The sequence below is a fragment of the Cupressus sempervirens genome, chromosome 2, assembly GCF_028749045.1.
Source record: "Cupressus sempervirens isolate cs-2001-9-10 chromosome 2, ASM2874904v1, whole genome shotgun sequence".
Classification (NCBI taxonomy): Eukaryota; Viridiplantae; Streptophyta; class Pinopsida; order Cupressales; family Cupressaceae; genus Cupressus; species Cupressus sempervirens.
The window spans coordinates 418,254,124-418,273,486 of NC_143119.1; the positions used below are offsets into that span (position 1 = coordinate 418,254,124).

At 37.5% G+C, this 19,363-nt stretch overlaps 1 protein-coding gene across 1 annotated transcript in view; it reads left to right on the plus strand.

Annotated features, from left to right (window-relative positions):
* The first annotated feature begins 1,299 nt into the window (after window positions 1–1,299).
* The window catches only part of LOC149572877 (glucan endo-1,3-beta-glucosidase 8-like), a 41,552-nt gene continuing 23,488 nt past the window's right edge, over window positions 1,300–19,363 (plus strand). Inside the window, exon 1 of the mRNA XM_089813952.1 lies at window positions 1,300–1,785. Within this exon, the coding sequence (XP_089670078.1) occupies window positions 1,448–1,785 (338 nt within the window). The 5' untranslated portion in view covers window positions 1,300–1,447. The remainder of the gene's footprint in view (window positions 1,786–19,363) is intronic.

Consider the following 19,363-nt stretch of genomic DNA (forward strand, 5'->3'; position numbering starts at 1 on the left):
AAGTATTTTATAATTGATATCTATACTAATTATACAACTAAACATACACTCCTTTGTATCTATTATTCTTTTCCAACCAATTTTTAAAATTTTTGTAATCCAAAGTTCACAATGATCAAAACAAGCTATTTAAATTAATTTGTAAGCATGTATTTTAGCCTCTAACAAACTTAACGGGAACTTATTTTCCTCTCAGACAGTCAAGTACACTTTTCAAACCAACAGCTGCATGTGATTTGTACACCTGATGTCTGGAGCCTCAAATAAATAAATTGTGTTTTCTTCGTTCTATGAGCTCCAGTGGGCCCTCATGCCCACTCCACCATATTCCTGAAACGGCAAGCAAGTCCACAGTAAAGACAAGAGAATGAAAAGCTTAAATATGAAAACTGGATTCACAACGTCAAGGAAAATTAACCAGCTTTTTAGCCATCTGTTCTAAGGAGTGAAATGTCACCGTCTAACTGGTACTTTCCATCACTCTCTCTTCAGCTATACTCCATGAAATGAAGAAGGGTTTATGGCTTCACATTTCTTTCGATGGTTTTAACAAAAACTCCCCCACGTCAGGTGATTATAATTTTAGTTTTTTAAATTAATAATATGATATAAATGATTCATCCCACGTACATCTTGTGGAGCTTTATTCAAATTTTTTTCTTCCAAATATTAACAAATTACATAAAATAATAAATAATAAAAATAAATATCTACACATACCAACAAAAAGAGTTCTAGATAAAGGCTTAAACATTCAATTATAGTAAATAAGGATATTTTACAGCTCAATTGCACTACTTCCTCTAGAGACTCTTAAAACCAGAGCAAGAATAAGAAAACATGAAAAGTGGATAGTGGACGAATCAGAATAAGTTCCAATCCCACATAAACAAGGCAAGGATTGCACCCAAAAAATTCTAAAATATGGCTAAATTAATTTAAAAATGAAGGGCAACAGTAGTTAACAGCGCCGTTTAAGGTTGGTGGACGGCAAACCGAGCAGGAATCGAGGTGCATAGAGATGGGGGTAAGAGGACTGAGCAGGCCAGTGAAAGGATTTTGAAGTGAAAAAAGCAGATGGGCATATGGCTTTCCTCAGCAAATGCCTCAAAATCCATTCTTTTTGCTTTTCTTGATCGAATCTGCAGTTGAATCACTCTTTTCCTGATGCCTTCGACATTCACATCTTTAGTCTTGCTCTATGGGCATTCAGAAATCCGCCGTATTATACCTTTATTCTTAGCTTCTGCTGCTCCTAATCTATGTACTCAAATCCAGCTCACAGAAAAAAACTCCGTCTTTTTTCCTCGCGGCGATATAATAGTCCAGCAAGAGCAAGGGGCAGAGCGACATCGATCAGTTGAGTAGCAGGCACTTTGCCGGATTGTGTAGTGTGGGTGAAGTCACTCGAGGTCTCGGGTTCGAATCTCTGGCCTGGAATAGGAAGATGGAGCGGTGGGTGTGGGTTGTTATGTGGTTGTGTTTGAGCGGTGGGTGGAAATGGAGACCTGCAAAGGGATTAGGAATGAATTGGGGGACGCGGGCGACACACCCGTTGCCGCCAGACATAGTGGTGGGGCTGCTGAAGGACAATGGAATAACGAAGGTGAAGCTGTTCGATGCAGAGAAGCATGCAGTCAAGGCCCTGGCCAACACAGGGATTGAGGTCATGGTGGGCATTCCCAACGATCAGCTTCAGGTAATGGCCACCAGTTTTAAGGCTGCTGTCAACTGGGTCGAAAGCAACGTAACCGAATTCAAATTGGATGGCGGTGTCAATATCAGGCAAGTTTTCCCTTTCCCTTACTCAGCTTTCTCCACTCTTTAAATTGGATGATGGCGTCGGTTTCAGGCAAGTTTTCCCATTACTTAAATGTATTGCTTTTTTGACTTTCTCTACCCGTTAAAGTTTACACACACTTTGTGGGCTGCAATAAACGTCTAGCCAGAGATAAACCTCTTGCATAGCTCCAAGCCTACAAGCACTTTGGTTTTAGGTCCAAGTTATTCCTTTTTGGAGTCCAAGGGGCGAGCCTGTGTTCTTTTGATGGCTATCGATTTCTAAGAGATTGGCTTTTGGGTTTCATTAGCCCCTTGTGTTCGACAGGCTTTTAATTTGACTGTCGCCTTTGTCTGTGGGCCTTATTTCTGAGGCTATTTTCTCTTGAAAAATCCTGTCATGTGCATTGGGTTGTTAGACAATAGATGCTAATGTGTACGTTTTTCATATTTATCATCTTTGCATATATTATTAAGTTGAGCTTGCAACGCCGTTGTCAAGTGCGGGATCACAGAGTTCTTTAGCCTGCCATGTCTTTATAGTAACCCGCAAAATGCAGCAGTAAAATATATATGATTTTAAAGCTCTGATTTGGAAGTTGAAATTGAAGCTTGATCTTCATTGCAGACCAACTTTTGAAACTTTTTGGGAAAATTTGGAGTCAATACCTTTGCCATGGCTAGGCTTGAGGACAAGAAGTTCCCACGTCAGAGTGCATTGTGCTCTGAGAGGGAAGCCAAGAGAAGCATAATGGACTCACATTAATTATGGAATTTGCACAAAATGTTATCTAATTGAAATCAGTCCACGTGACCTATAAGTTTTTGAAGAAACAACTGACAGCCAACTGGAAATTTGTGAGTTAACACCATTTATTTGTGATATTGCTACCAGAATTTAACTGTGTAGTTTTTGAGTCAAACTCATTGACTCATGTTTCATGAGTATTGACTCGCATGAGTCCATCTCTCATGACAATAAATGGAACACTTAGCACTTATTGGATCCAGGTGATGCTCACAGAGGTGAAGCACCGGGACTTTCCAGGAGGTCACCCATCCCAGTACTACTCCACCTTGAGCGCTTACTACAGAGTTTCCTCTATGGTTAAACCCACTCTGCATGCAACCCATTTACAAAACCTTCACCAAGTGTTGTGCCTTATGAACCATTCATTTGAAAGCTCCTTAAGCTCATCAATTGATAAGTAAGAGATATCTTTCCACAGCAAGTCAAATTATGATATTGCTATCGGGATTTAATTGTGTAGTGTTGACCATTTATTTGGTCAACAGTGTCTCAAAATTTTTTCTGGCCATTTCTCTAAATGCAAACTCCAGAGCATTGATGTTGCAAATTCACTCCTATAAGGTCCGAGCTAAGCTGTGTTGTTGCCTTTGAGAAATAACCTAATTGCAAACTTCCATTTTGGAGCAACAGTTACATAAATCATGATTGATTAATGTAAATTGTAAATGGTCATTGATTTGCTTCAATTTGCTTCAAACTACATCTGGATGCAACAGTTACATAAATCATAATTGATTAAATTTTCTCTTCAACTCATCAACAACCTTGCTTTGTAATGTCTCCCATTTATAATTTGTGTAGTTTTCTGATTTCTCTAGAAAACAGACCACTGGAATAGTAACTAAAACTTGTAATACAAATGCTGATGCAATTAACAAGTTAAAAAACATCACAAAAAAGTTAAGAGCCTCAAAATTTAACTTTTATTCACACTAAGATCTAACTTAAAAATCAATATGACAACAGTAACAACATTGAACTTATTTCATTGCACGATGAGAAAAACAATGACAACACTGATATGCATCTTATATGACTGATGTAACCTTCCATAATGTTTGGAAAACATTTTTTATGATTGATATAGTCTTCTGATGATGGATACAAACACTTATATGATTGATGTAAGCTTTCTGAATGCTGGAACAACACCTTATATGAATGGAAAAATCTTCTGAATACTAGTATGGCACCTTATATGACTCATATTACCTTCCAGAATGCTGGAAAAACACCCTTTATGACTGATATAGCCTACTGATCATTGAAAGAATACCTTGTATGATTGATACAACACCGAGGGTTGTTATTGGTGGCTGGGAATGACGTAAACAAACTGTATAATGGATCTTAGGATTGGGATTTACTGATCTTACAGAAGTCAAAACAATCTAGATCCAACACTTTTTGATGCACAATAACTCCCCTAAGTTCTAACAAACTATGTAGAAACTTTAAAATACGATGAACAGTACTGTAGTGACACTATAGCAGCAAGATATAATCTAAGTTGCTTGTTCAGGTGTGAGTGTGGGTACATGTATCGGAACATAGTATAGAAGTACACCACCTTTTTTTCCAGAGCCCTCTTTGCTTGCTTAGTGGTTTGCTTATACCTGCTCTCCCTAGCAATGTCTCGTTCTCCCAAAGACACTTGCCATTTGTGGAGTTGGGTGGAAGTCGTAAAGTGTTTTTTTCGGTCCTTTGTAAGTGTCCTATTGTCCCTACAAGTTAGACGGTCAGCTTGAAGTTTATAATTTGCAATATGCTGTTATATGATTTATGATTTTTTTGTTCATATTTAAAGTTTGCCTTCTTTGTTATGCATCTAAAGTTTAAACATTCAGCACATATATTATGCCTCATGACTCATATTTTCACATTTCTTGTTTGAAATCTCAATGTCCTAACTCATATTTTAGATTTTTTAGAAAATATCAAAACTATATTAAAAATAAATTAGGCATACCACATACCCCAGTCCCCTGTTTTCAAAGACAGCTGTACCCTTACCCAAAGTACCCATGTACACCCATACCCATGCAACCTTGCTGACAACCTAACACCAAGTGAATCAAAAAATTTAAAATCTAGAATTTATGTGCTGAAGCATATTGGCGATCCCTAAATTCAACCACACTGAAAGGCTAGGAGGAGAAATCAATGATGCCAAAGGAAATATTGTCTTCAAGAAAGAAAGAACTCACATTTGTTTGAATGATTAAGTAGTTTTTTTTTGAAAATAATAATTCTTTTAATAATGTTTATAAGGAAATAATATGATATAATTTTCTCTCTTAATTATTTCCTTGAAGTTATAAACAGAGTGTCCTTTGTCACTTGCATTTTTGTACCTTGGGGTTTGACGACACTTCATTTATTTACTTATTACAGATTTTCTAATAATTAAATATATTTCACCTTTATTTTAGAACTCAAAATTTAGTATTTGATAACTTAGTTTATTTGTTTAACTAACTTCCCCCTCCAGCCACCCTGTTAACCTATGGAAAAATTTGTGCTGATTAGGCTTAGAGTCATCAACAAACTTATGTTGGAGAAAAAGACATGACATAGTTGATGTAATCCAAGTCAATTACATTCTTGGTTGCCTTGTCCTTCACATTTTTGACATGAAGGCAAATGTTGACTGGAAAAAACGAAGTCATTGAAGCACTTTCGGGTCAATTGTGTTGTATTTCTTTGTGTGAATGGCAAAAACTGCTATAGGGTTGGCACAAAAATGCATATGGCTTTGAAGATCTGGTGACTTTGCGCCATAACCATACCACCACAAATTTGATTCCTGAATTACAATGGCCATATAATATAATTGTCTTCATCTTACAGATCTAAATGATATATGAACTAGACTCTTTTGGTAAACATTTCAATCTGAGTTTGAAAGGAAAATGAGAGGAAGCAAGACAACAATTGATAACACAAGGATTTTTATCTTGGAGAATCCAAATATCAAGAGAAGTCTCTAGCAAAATTGAGTCTACCATCTTCAATGGATTATACAATCTTAGTTCTCTTGGGCTCACAACCATATTGAAATAATAATTATGAGTTCCTATGATCACTTACAACAGCTCTCTAACCAACACTCTTTCAGTTCTTGTTCTACTATAATAGTCTACGTGTTTACCTGGAACTCCTGAATCCTTCTGGTATCCATGTTAACTCCCTCTTATCTGATATGAAAATTGGCTTATAGTTCAGATTGGGTTGATAATGTTAGTTTCTTTATGGTCAGAAATGTAAGCAATCAACTGAAACAATATGTAAGAAAAAGAACACAAAGTTTATCCAGGTAAAACCCTCCTACTTGAGGGGGAAAACCCAGCCACACCAAAAAGATCACTTTATTGAATAATTATAGGAGAATTTTACAATGCGCACAAAGTGAACAACAAAATAATTACTCCTCTTAGTCTGCAGATACTTAACCATCAATACATGGCATCCTCTAATGAATAATATTGAATCCCGCCATAGATATACTTACAAAAAATACTCCTGTAATAGCAATAGATGGTACACACTGTAATAATAACAACAAACACTAGCTAATCTCAGAATGAGAACCCACGATAATCAACACTCATAACATCCCCGATAGAAACTGAATAATCATGGATGATAGACACTGAATCATTACCCACAATAGACGCGAAATACAAGGAGAATCCTTTCAAATATCACTACAATACCTTATACAAGCAACCAAATCTTGATTGGATGCATGCTGTAAAACTCAAAACACAAGCGTTGAAAACTTAATCTTGTGTTGTTGATTTAAGACATTGCTGTTCTAAAAGGCGCTGATTCCTCCACATCTTTTACTGACCGACCCTTCATTGCTTGAGAATAAAAAATAAAAATTCAAACCATTCAATGCCTAAAGCCAATGATGGGAAAGGAAAAAATAACCACTGCAATATTGTAACAAACTATTTTACCTAGGCTGGAAATAGAAAACATTTTCTAAGATTATAACTGGCTTTCATAACAGAAAGACATAAAGGTAGTTATATTCGTTACTTCATTTAGAAAGGAAACCATCAAATGAACTCATTGTACAAGAATAAGTAACAGAAGTAAAGTAACAACCTTTGTTTGGTTTAAATGAAAGGAAACTATTATAATTTCCATTACTAACTTCGACTAGTACATTGATAAGACATCATGAAGAAATACATTTATATATACATCTCAAGGAATAACATTAAATTAAGATAAGTAACGTACAAAGGATCAAGAGTCATACATGTATCAAAAAACTGTCCAGGAGTTGTGCAAGCCTTGACATTTGGTGAAGAGGAGAAGCATTGACATAGGCTTAACCTCCCAACCGTGGACCTTAACTTATGCCCACACAATCTCATACGAGAAAGGTCCTCCCTACCTTGGGGTTAGGCTTGGGACACCATGGTCTTGCCATCCGAGCATCTTGGTGTTAGAGTGTCGGCTAAGCAATAGACAAGGTAGTGGATATCCTCTATCAACCTTCCCTCTGTCAGTTAGCTCTTCGACCTCTAGTGATCAATTGCCGCAAGCATGCCACTAAGCTACCTTGGCCAAGGGTTTAGATAGGCATTATGAAAGCCCAATCACCCACTGCTTGACTTGACAACCATGAGCTGACTCGATATATGTAGTTTTAATTATTCATTTACTCTTGTTACTGCTATTCTCTTGTTCTTGCAAGAGTGCTCCTCCCCACCCATTCATGCTTAACCCTCCTGGTCTTGGGTGTATCCTGGGAGATTGTTGTGTATATAAAACATTTCTACGTATCACTTAGAATTACTTCTTCAAATCTGAGACTTATCTCAACGGCATATGTCTAACACCATTGTACAAGTCAGATTGATGCCTTTGGAAGAATATGTTAGAGCTAGCTCCATAAACAATGTATATAGTATGTATTTTAGAAATGTGTTTGCAAAAATCACCATGGTGTAAAATAGATCATGGTTGAGTGGGTCTGTAAGATTACTAGCACCCGATATACATGAAAATAAATGAGATGAACTAGTTCTTATGCTTTCTGATTCAATATACTAAGCTTCTGGTTATGGTAAGTATTACCTCATCCATGATTGAGGATGCATATTAACATTACAAACATTCAATATCATCATAGACAAACGTCTTGAAACAACCAGAAAAGACAAATATTATATGACAATAACTTGAGTACATGGTTGCATGAACTGAGAATGGTAATTGTGTTTGGAATCACGGCTTGTAATCATGAGCTTCAACACAAGAATGAGTTCTGTAATGATAGTAATGGTGTGGCTTTTCTTCTGGCTTGAGGTGTCATGATGTGTAACAAAATGATATATTATCGAAGGTATTAGCAGATGGAGGGTGAAATACTCTGCTAAATAAAACTTAGAGCCACCAACGATTAAAAAAATGTTACCTTCTTTCTATTTTTGCGACCATGGAGTAATCATCGAAATGTAACACTATATATTGTCACTATGATATTTTAACACCTATAATTGTGCCTTCATGGATAAATGTACACACACACACACATATACACATGTGTGTGCATAAATTAATATATTGATAAAAAGAATCTCATGATTTAAATTACACACGCATGTGTGTGTATACACACACACATGTATAGGTGTATGTACAATTGTAGGCGATGCCAATAGCATGATGCCAATATATATTTGATATAAATTTTGAGAAAGTATAATCTTCATGTTTTAAATTTGGCTCTTTATCGATGAGCATTTGCCACCTTCATATTGGCATTATTCCTTTTTAAATTTTAGAAGTGTGTAGGAGTTATTGGTGACCAATGGTTGTGTATGCACCATCATCCTTTTCTTGTAAGTGAATGAGTGTGCAGGTGGTCTATATTAGTGCTCCCCGCTATGCCGAAGAACGACTCTTTTTTTTCTATTGTTGATAGCTCTGAGTTTTATTTAGCACCGTATTTCATTCTCTGGCTTCTATTACCTTCAGTGATATATCATTTTGTGACACATTACAACGCCTCAAGCTGTAGGAAAGGCCACACCATTACTATCAATACAAAACTCATTCTTGTGTTGAAGCTCATGATTACAAGTCGTGGTTCCGAACGCAATTACCATTCTCATGTCGTGCAACCATACACTCAAGTTATTTTCATATGATATCTGTCTTTTTTGGTTGTTTCAAAACGTTTGTCTACGATGATATAAAATGTTTGTAATGTTAATATGCATCTTTGATCATGGATGAAGTAATACTTGCCATAACCGGAAGCTTAGTATATTGAATCAAAAAGTATAAGAACTAGTTCATCTCATTTATTTCCATGCATATCGGGTGTTGGTAATCTTATAGACCTGCTCAGCCATGATTTGTTTGACACCATTGTGGCTGTTCGCAAATACATTTCTAAAATACATACTGTATATATTGTTTATGGAGCTAGCTCTGATATATTTCTCCAAGGGCATTGATCTGACTTGTACAGTGGTATTGACCATATGCCATTGAAATAAGGCTCAGATTTGAAGAAGTAATTTTGATTGATAAGTAGAAATGTTTCATATACACAAAAATCTCCCAGGATACACCCAAGACCACAAGGAGTCAAGCATGAATGGGTGGGGAGGAGAAAGACTCTTGCAAGAACAAGTGAATGTCAGTAACAAGAGTAAATGAATAATTAGAATTGCATATTGTTGATGTCAGTTTTGTACCACTAGATAACATATAGCAATTAAATGCTTGATATAGAATACCAAACACTCAGTCCCTCTCTTGAAAAGTAAATACTCATTAAGAACATGAGAAAACTCCAAGGTTCCTTGCACTTGTGGATACTAACTCAGTTATATTAATGTGATTTGCTGGTTAATGATGTAGGAGGGCTTAGCAAATGGACAGGGATCAAATCTGATGAAAGCTTACCAGTGGCGCTACCTCCATAGATGCAATGATTCAAGGGAAAAAGACTAGATTACCATGCAAGGCTTTCTAACAAGCCGCTAGGATGCTAGTGGCCTAGTTTATGGATCCCTATCAAACATCCTCTAATAGCACCATATAACTATCCACCCATTCTTACTCTTGCTTAACAACTTTTTTGAAATGAAATCTACTTTAACAACTTCAATGGAATTTAACTCTAACTATTGGAAGTAGAAACCATGCAATATCACCAAGTGTTCTTAATCACCATGCAAGACACAACAATGACAAGAGAAGGAATTTTGGTATTATCTTAAGCATCAATTTTCTTCAACCCTTTACAAATGAGAGCAAATGGCCTTATATAGGGGCCAAAATTACAACCAACGGTAGAGACTAAGAGGCAACATCAACGATCCAGGTCAAATCCCAGAAACCCTAATTAGGGTTGCCACCCCATCGGCCAATGAGAAGACGCCACATCATCAATGGACCAATGAAAAAAAGGAAAAGTGGCAACCAATAAGAAGGCACCAAAATGGTAGCCAATCATAATCAGACACCTATCCTACCCAAGAAGAAAGGAGAATTTGCCACTTGGGCTTACATTAAATGATCCTCTAATATAATTCTACCCCTTTTCTTTCATCTTCTTAGCCAGGGCAATGAACTTGGCTAGCCTGTCATTGACTTCCTTCATGGGAGGGCAAGGCGTGTGCTTCATCTTGAGCTCAGCTGAATTCATCATGCTGCTCGTTGCTTGCAGGATCTTCTTGTGATCCTTCTCATATTCTTTCGTGTATCCGATAAAGGCACTAAGGGAGGCAAGGGTGCCTAAATGTTTCTTCTTGATGGCAACCTTCCCCAACTCATCCAATCTCGACCCAAACTCTGTCTCATTGACATTCTCCTCTTTGATATCTTCAAAATTAAGTGCAGCCCGAACATCGCTCCTCATGGTTGAAATGGAAGTGTCAACGCTTGGGCTGTGCTATGCAATCTTATTCTGTATCTCCTCAAGTATCCTTAATCTAATGATCAAGGCAACATACCAAGACTCCAATGTACTCATTCCTCCTCCATCCACCAACTTGGTTCTTTCCAAATATCTCTTCGGTAGCCCAATAAATGCTCGTAGCCTGGGAATGGCTAAGTCCTTGATTGGAAGGAAATCCTTCTACTCCCCTTCAAATGTTCTGAATTTGTCCCTAGTAACCACCAATGACCTAAATGTCGAGATAAAGGAAGGCAAGAAATTTCACCCATCTTGAATTATATCACTGATCCAATCTTTGATTTCGTGCAGTTGAGCCGATATCTCTTCTATGTTGCTCACACTGTCTTGTGGAAGGGCTACTTGATGCAATTGTTGGATAGGCTGGCAATCTCTCCTATACTTGTTTTCGGCCTCCAACTTTAGAATCCTCTCGTTTGCCTTCCTCAACCTTTCTCTAATTGAAACCATGCCTTCCTAAATATCCTCACACTCCATGCCATCCGTGATTCTTCCCAAGTTATGCTTTATTGTCTCATACTCCTGGGCTACAATCTCATCCAGTGTTTTGCTAACCTTTGGTATAGCAATCTGAACTTTTCGGTGACCCTCATCATCGCTCTTGATTATGTTTGCCACCGTTTTTGCAATTTGTTTCTATTTCACACTATTTTCCTTTTCCACTAACCCTTGAATGTCTTAAACTATTCGGATAGTCACCACCTCACCTCTTGGCATAAGCATTTGCCTTAACCATAGTGGTGCAGTGCATCTCCCCAAATTTGGATTCGGTTCGACTAGCAAAGCATCACTAACGGCCTCAGGTTCCTGGCTTACTTCCTCAATATCAATTGGCCAATCCTCTTCTTCACTAGTGACTGTCATACCATCTCCTTGTTGGTTCTCCGAGAGAGGAGAGTATTCGGTACTGTCACTGTAACTACTTGATTTCGAATCAGAGCTCACCTCTATCGAGACTCTTTGTCCACTTGTATTAACCTCTCATCTCCTAGCCTTAATTATGCTCTCCCTTAATGGTGCTGCATTCTGTTTGTTTGCTTGGAGGCTCTTGATGTTCTTTACTTTTCTCAACCTCCAAATTTCTCTTCTTGCCCTTAACTACTCTTTGTTGCTAGCTACTGCCCCCACCTTTCTATCCGACTGACTCTGCTGAACCTTCTTCCTCCGGTTTCATCATCTCATAGGTAAGGCGTGCCTTCCAACTTTGTAATTTTCTTAACTTCTCATTGTACCATGACTCAGTGTGTAGATCAACTGTCCTTGTAACTGCCTTTAAGGAAGGATCTTGATGATCATCCCATTCTATTGGGCCCAATTCTGTTCCATCCACTCTATCATAATCTTCCCTTAGCACATTTTCATCATCTTCCAATTAATCGGGAATATTAAGGCCTCTCTCTTTGATTGCCCTCATCACGCCTATTGACAATCTTGAGAAAGCTAGCTTTCTCACATGAAAGTCATCCTGTGCATTGGCCCAAAAATCTTCTATAGTAGGAATATGTTTGAATGTGTCTTTGTGAGATGCCTTGATAAGACCATTAGGATTGAATCCCTGTCTTGCTCTATACCATCCTAGATGATACCATTTTAACTCCTCCACAGTTGCAAAGGTGACAAGATTGGGGCAAGTATCATTGCCTATTCCAAATGAGAAGGTAATCTTTGTCTCACCTTTAAGTTTCATCACTTTGTCATAATGCTCAAGTTGCCTAGCCAACTCCATCAAAACTATCTTGTTGGGTGGGTACCTTGGAAGTCCCTTGGGACAAAGTATACTTCTTGCTACTCTAATATATGTGAATTTTGGAAATTGGATGAACCAACTCCTATACTTCTTAACTTTTGCTTCTGCTTTTGATGAGAGCCTCCTAGCAGGTGTCCCTTGTAATATCCTTACCATCCTCATAGCAAAGGCGTGTCATAAAACATTTTATAATCTTTGGTGTTGTGCAAATGAAGCTGTGGATAACACTCATGCGCCAAACATTGCCCTGGCCCATTGCTAATCACTCCTAAGGCTTTAAGTTCAGGATTTTTATATAGTCTCACAATCAGATAGAAAAGATAGGATCCCATGTAGAGTTGCTTTTGAATTTGTATTGTCCTTAGTTGCAACTCTAAATTTTCACTTGTAATCCTAGCCCAATCAAATCTTCTCTTTCCATTTTCAATTTCATCAATAGAATAATACATCCAATTCTCGAATTGCATACCTTGAGCCACACCCATGATCCGGCTGAGGAGCACAATAAGGTCACCATACTCTGATTTGAAATCTGACTTGGTGAGCTTTGATGACTTAGTAACTCCCTTCTTGGCTTCGTGTAACCAATTCTGCCTTAGATGAATGAAGTAAGCATCCTGATTATCCTTAAAGAACTTGGTTGTTTGATCCATCATTACCACTGCCATGCCTTTATGCTAGGGAATATTGAATACTTCTTCGACCACTTGTCCGTTGATGTTAGCCAACACTCTCTTCCCTTCATTGAGAATGATGGACTTGATCATAATATCAAACTGAGATGCACACTCCATTACTAATTCCGGACAAGGCAAGGTAGGGGGGAAGCCGCCACATGTATAATTCCGCTCTTGTAGGTCTTTTTCGCCATGGGGGATTGTCTTTCGTTCAATCTATTCTTCAACCGTACTATGTTCACCGTGCCGATATTGGTATCACTTATTTGCCTCACTTTTGAGAAGGTGGTCTTAGATATCATGTCTTCTTTGTCTTTTTTGGTATTCGTTCGCTTTAGGTTCTTTCTCGCACTAACATCCACCATCCTAAACATTTATTTCTGCCCCCTTGTTTTAAATGATATGGACTACACTTATCAATCTCCAACCTTCTTTCTATTGATGGAATCTAGCTTATTTTTGCCTTTCCAAATCCTATCTCTACACTTATCAATCTCCAAATTTCAATCCTAGGGGTGGGACTACCACTTATTTCTGCCTCTTTGTTACCTTAGGATGGACTACACTCATATCTCCCAACTTCAATTCTAGGGTGGTCTAGTTTATTTTTGCCTCTTCAAGTGTCCTATCATGAAATCTACACTTATATCTCCCAACTTCAGCTTATCAATGGAAATGATGAAGTGGTGGATGAATAGTGCAAGAAGACGATAAGGGAAACAAACCAAGCAAGAATAAGGAATAAAATCCACCTTTAAAACCAATCTTCACTTGTAAAAATGAATGAGAATCTTACCTTAAATCTACCTTCTACCAATAATCGGGCCTCTTCAAATTCAGATCTGATCTCAGAAATTTCAATCCTCCTCCAAAATGTGATGCTGTAGCAAATGAATTGTTTGCAAAAATTGGCCCTTGTCACCAAATTTTGACCTCCTTGCCAAAATCACCCAACTTGAAAGAAAATCACTGCTCTGGGGCAGAAAAGCCTGCTCGAAATCAGAATTTTGACCTCCTAACTTCGCCCACAATTGCAAAAAGATAAGACCTCAAATTGCCTTGCTTCTTCAGCAAATAAAATCACCATAGCTGGAGGAAAATTTCGATGCCCTAGGAGAAAAATCAGACCCCAAAATCGCTGCCAATCTTGCAAAAATTTGATCCTCTCCTCACAAATTTGCCCATGGGCAAAAATCGACCAACCAAGGAGGAAGAAATCATTGCCAAGGAGAAAAAATTAGATATCCAAAAATTGCTGCCAAGGACAAATTCGCTCCTTTGGAAGACAATCACTCAACCAAGCAAAGAGGAGTGGAAAGAATGACGAAATAAGAGGGGGTGAAGCCCTTTCTTATATCCTCCTGTTGATCTCTATAGTGGGCCAACCTGCGTAGAGGGAAACAAAATTTAAGTTAGACCTCCAAAAATGACGCAGTTTTAAATAAAACGTGGAAATAACTAAACCTTATAGTGAAATTGGCCCATTTAATTGCTAGCTTGATCTGGAATTGCAAAATAGAAACAAGGTGAGTCTAGGAGATGTCAAGGTTTTCATTTAAAAACCTTTTGGCAATTAGAATATCATTAAAATCGAATCTAGCAAGCCATAATCAATTTTCAATTCCAAATTACCAATTTCCTTTAACATTTCTAAAATCCTCTTTCAACCAAATTAATGATATTTTGCAATTTTAATCCAATTTCAATTTTGCAATACAATTTCAATTTTTTTAACAAAATAAATCATTTTCTTGACAATCGAAATTCAAACTTCAAATTTAATTTCACTACCAAAATTTCTTTTCACCAAAAAAATTTCAAGATCTTCCAAAATGACTAAATCTAAAATTCATTTTAAAAATGCTCAAGCTTATTCAATTATATCAAAATTTCAAAAATCCATTGAAGTCCAAAATTTGCAAATGTTTCCTGCTAGATATTATTTTAACCATCGAAAAATGTTGTTGTGGAAAATTGTTTGGCCTAAGGACAAAAATTACATGTTTTAGAAAATCAAATTTCGCACCGGGTGAAAATAAATCGAATCCCCTCCTAGCCCGAAGGCGTCCAAGGTGTAAAATTGTTAATTCAAAAAACCTCTGAACAACTCCAAATTTTGCTAAGGCAATCGAAAAATTCCAAAAATCCGTAAAAATTGCCAAGGCTTGCTTGAAAAAGGGGGTCCCCAAAATTTTGGGCCGATGGTGTGAAAACCTCACAACACATACATTGAGTCAACTCATAGTTGTCCAAAATATATATTCTGGTTATCAATTCGAGCGGTGGGTGATAGGGCTTTCATAATGTCCATCTAAATCCTTGGCCAAGGTAGGTTAATGGCAAGCTTTTTGCAATTGATCACTAGAGGTCAGAGTGCTAGCTAACAGAAGGGAGGTTGATGGAGGATATTCACTGCCTTGTTTGCTACTTAGCCGACACTCTAACACCAGGATGCTTGGGTGGCAGGACCATGGTGCTCCAAGCCTAACCCCGGGTTAGGGAGGGCCTTTCTCGTATGAGATTGTGTGGGGATAAGTTAAGGTCCGCACTTGGGAGGTTAAGCCCATGTCAATGCTTCTCCTCTTCACCATATGCACAACACCTTGATAGTTATTTGATATATGTATGACTCTTGATCCTTTGTACGTTCCTTATCTTAATTTAATGTTATTCCTTGAGATGTATCTATAAATGTGTTTCTTCATTATGTCTTATCAATGTACTGGTAGAAGTTAGTAATGAAATTTATAATAGTTTCCTTCCATTTAAACCAGATACAGGTTGTTACTTTACTTTGGTTACTTATTCTTGTAGAATGAATTCGTTTGATGGTTTCCTTTCTAAATGAAGTAACGAATATAACTACCTTTATGTCTTTCTGTTATGAAAGCCAGTTATAATCTTAGAAAATGTTTTCTATTTCCAGCCTAGGTAAATGGTATGTTACAAATATGCAAGATGATCAGGTGAGAATAGCAACCAACTATAATTAATTTCATATTAAACACATAGAATGAAGAACATCAACCAGACATTTTGATGGCTTATTCAGACAAAGATAATGATCACAGTATGCAAGCTACCTTCTGAAGCTACACATCTTCAACTGATATCACAGACATGCACATGCTCCCTGTGCAGCAATCTGGAGGTCACTTGCAGTGACTTTATATAGGTATTTTGTATTGGTACAAGTAGAGAAGGAAGATGCATTTAATGACATTGGGGGTAGTTGCTAAACATGCCATAGGTTTTTATTTTCTAGGTGTGATGTTGGTCTTGTGCAACGCAATCAGGGGGGAAATATTCTGTTGCAGTCATTATGTTGAGTGATTCATATTGTTGTTAGCAGTGTTGACAATTTGAGAGTGGTGGAAAGAATGGACAAAAAAACATGGCTGAATTTGGTTTTGTAGGTATCTCGGTGGTGATAGTGCTGAGAGTTGTTTTAGTAGAGCTAATTGAGGTATTCATTGCTGTGCATCAGCAGGGTTATCAATCCTGTGATTATGGATCAAATATATTAGAGTGGCAAGTTTTTGGTAGTTGAACAAGCTTGTGGAAAGTTAATGCCACTAAATGGTCAAGTGGCAAAGGGGGTCTAGTTACATCTGAACTTGAGATTGGAGCAAAGTAGTGGACTAGGGCTGTAAGAACAGTGGCAAGAGATGAAGAAGCTAATTCCATTTCACTAGACTAGAGGAAGATGTGACGAGAATCTCCAATATGGTAGGGAAGATAGTCTCAATAGAAAACATTATATGAGCATTAGTTGAGAATGTTGAAATGCTTTAGCATGAGGAAGGAGGTAAATTGGTAAAGACTTGATCAGAATAGAGAAATGCATCAAGCCAAGATTGATATTGAAGTTAATGAGAAAAAATGAATAGTTGGATCTTCCATATGGAGGCATATTTTTTGCTTCATTGTTGTCCCGATTGTGTAGAAATCATTTTCAAGCTTCCAGTATTAACCCCTCCACCCCTCCCCCTGCTGCCTAAATTTAGAAAAGTAGTTCCGGTTTTTTAAGTGGGAAGACGTGAAGAAACTCCTTTAGAAGTAGGTAGCAGTTTTATCACATTTGTTATCAAGAACAGTGTTATCTGATGGCACAACTTTCAGCAGCATCAAGGATAGATACATAGGAGTGTATGATTGAGTTCTAGAAGATGGCAGTATAGTTGGGTGGAGATGTCGTGGACAAAGATGTGTTTATTAAAGTATATTGGCTATGAACACAGGTTCTAATGGCTAAGCCTTGAGATTCTATGAGATAGGTACTCAGGCCCACTATGTGGAACTGAACAAGAATAATGCACCTTCATTTAAGAACAACAATAGAGATACAGGGAGCAGAAAGTAGATAAAAAACAAAGTGATCGAGACAAAAAAAGTTGATGAAACATGTTGATACAATTATCCAGAAGGACAAGGGCAAAAGCAAATCCAAATCGCAGGGTACTCACTGTGGTAAGGAAGGACACATGGTGAAATGTATGAGAGTTCAGCTAGATTCGAGGAGATCTCAATTCAAATGAATGATCTGCATTATGTGCAAGGATATGTTTATGGTGGATGAAATCCCCAAAGCAAAAGAAGAGATGGCAAAGTTTTTCTATATCAAAATCTAAATAAGTGACGAAAAGGTAGATGCTTTTTGTGATACCTTTTTTTTGTCAATTTAATTTTCTAGAATATTGTAAAAAGATAGGGCTGCTAGTGATGTATATATCCCACAACCTGATGCTTAGGGTTGGCTTAAGATGGAGTGAAAATTGTTGGAGTATTACATTAATTAGATTAGTGTAATAATTAGGAGCAGGGAAGTTATTCCCGTAGACAGTTTTTGTGTGGGAAAATAAGGCTTTATAAGCCAAATGAATGTAATGAAAAGATCATCTAATTGAAACCGATTTAATCAATGCATTTATTTTTCTGCTATGATTCTCTCAATTGGTATCAGAGCAACTTCATTTCTGTGCCTGTGATGGAGATTTGTCTCTTGTGGTGTTGGAACAGTTGGAGGAAGAAGAGCGTTGGTCATCGTCTTGCTCTAAGGAGAGTCAGAAACCAATTTAATCAATGCATTTATTTTTCTGCTACGATTCTCTCAACTGGTATCAGAGCAACTTCATTTCTGTGCCTGTGATGGAGATCTGTCTCTTGTGGTGTTGGAACAGTTGGAGGAAGAAGAGAGTTGGTCATCGTCTTGCTCTAAGGAGAGTTAGTACTCCAGTGCTAGAAGCCCCATTGGAAGAATAGTCTTCTCAAAGATTCATTGTCACGTAACCATGAAACTTTTTATCCTGGAATGGGCCACGCTGGGATGCATTAGTAGTTTTTTTAACTCTGGAAATGAATGTTGTCTATTCTTGATTTCACTGCTATCATTTCTATCTATATATGTTTTTCTGTGGAAATGGTGATATCGATGCAGTAAATGCTGATATCGTTTGTGGAAGAGGTACCGGTTTGTAAGGAGCATCTTTGTTATGCATTTTGGAAGGGATCTCGGTTTGACAACTGATGGAGCGATTGCAGTCTGTAAGAGAACAAGTTGGCAGAGGTCTATGTTGGCAGCGATTTGGTTTGTCTATTTTGCCAGTGAGTTTTGCACAACGTCACGAAAGTCTGGTTTATCTACCTTTCTAGTAAAGTGTGTGTGACAGTTGATGTGATTCCTGCTGAGACTCTGAGTTGGAAGGAGGGTGCATGCAACAGTTGGATGGAAGGTTTTAGGCATACACAACAGTTGATGAATCATGTTCGATTCCCTGTGAGAAAGAAGTTGAATTTAAAACTGTATGCCAAGTGTGGAAATGACATGTGATAACAAAGGGTCAAATCTTGATAGGTTTGAATGCAAGGATTGGGATTATCTTTTACTGTTCTGTCAACTATTTGTGGATCAGTGATCAAAGACTTTTGGTGATTATTGATTGGATTGGAATGGTGAGTGAATGGAATTCATGTCAACGGAAAGAGTTTTTGAGATTTCTCAGGCTGAGCAGTTGACTTTGTATCTCCATCTCCCCATTACATGCATTTGTTGTGAGTAAAATAGGACACACCGTTTGAGTGCTACTCCTTGCATGATATATGACTTGGTGCTTAGAACTTATTGTTGAGATTTATGAGCTTTGACAGAGTAAAGGTGCAAGCCTAGCTTTGAAGCATGTTGAAGATGCTGACTTTAATATTCTCTCTGATTAATTGAAGTTTCTTGAAAGTAGAAAAAAACGAAACTATTTTATGTTTTCCTAAGGTGCAAACTCTGACGTCCTATTGAAAGTGCAAACTCTAATGTTGTCATCTATGGATACGAGATATAATATTTTTGTGTCTTGGACTTTTGATGTGCTCATAACATCATTTATCTCTTATTGTTTCAATAT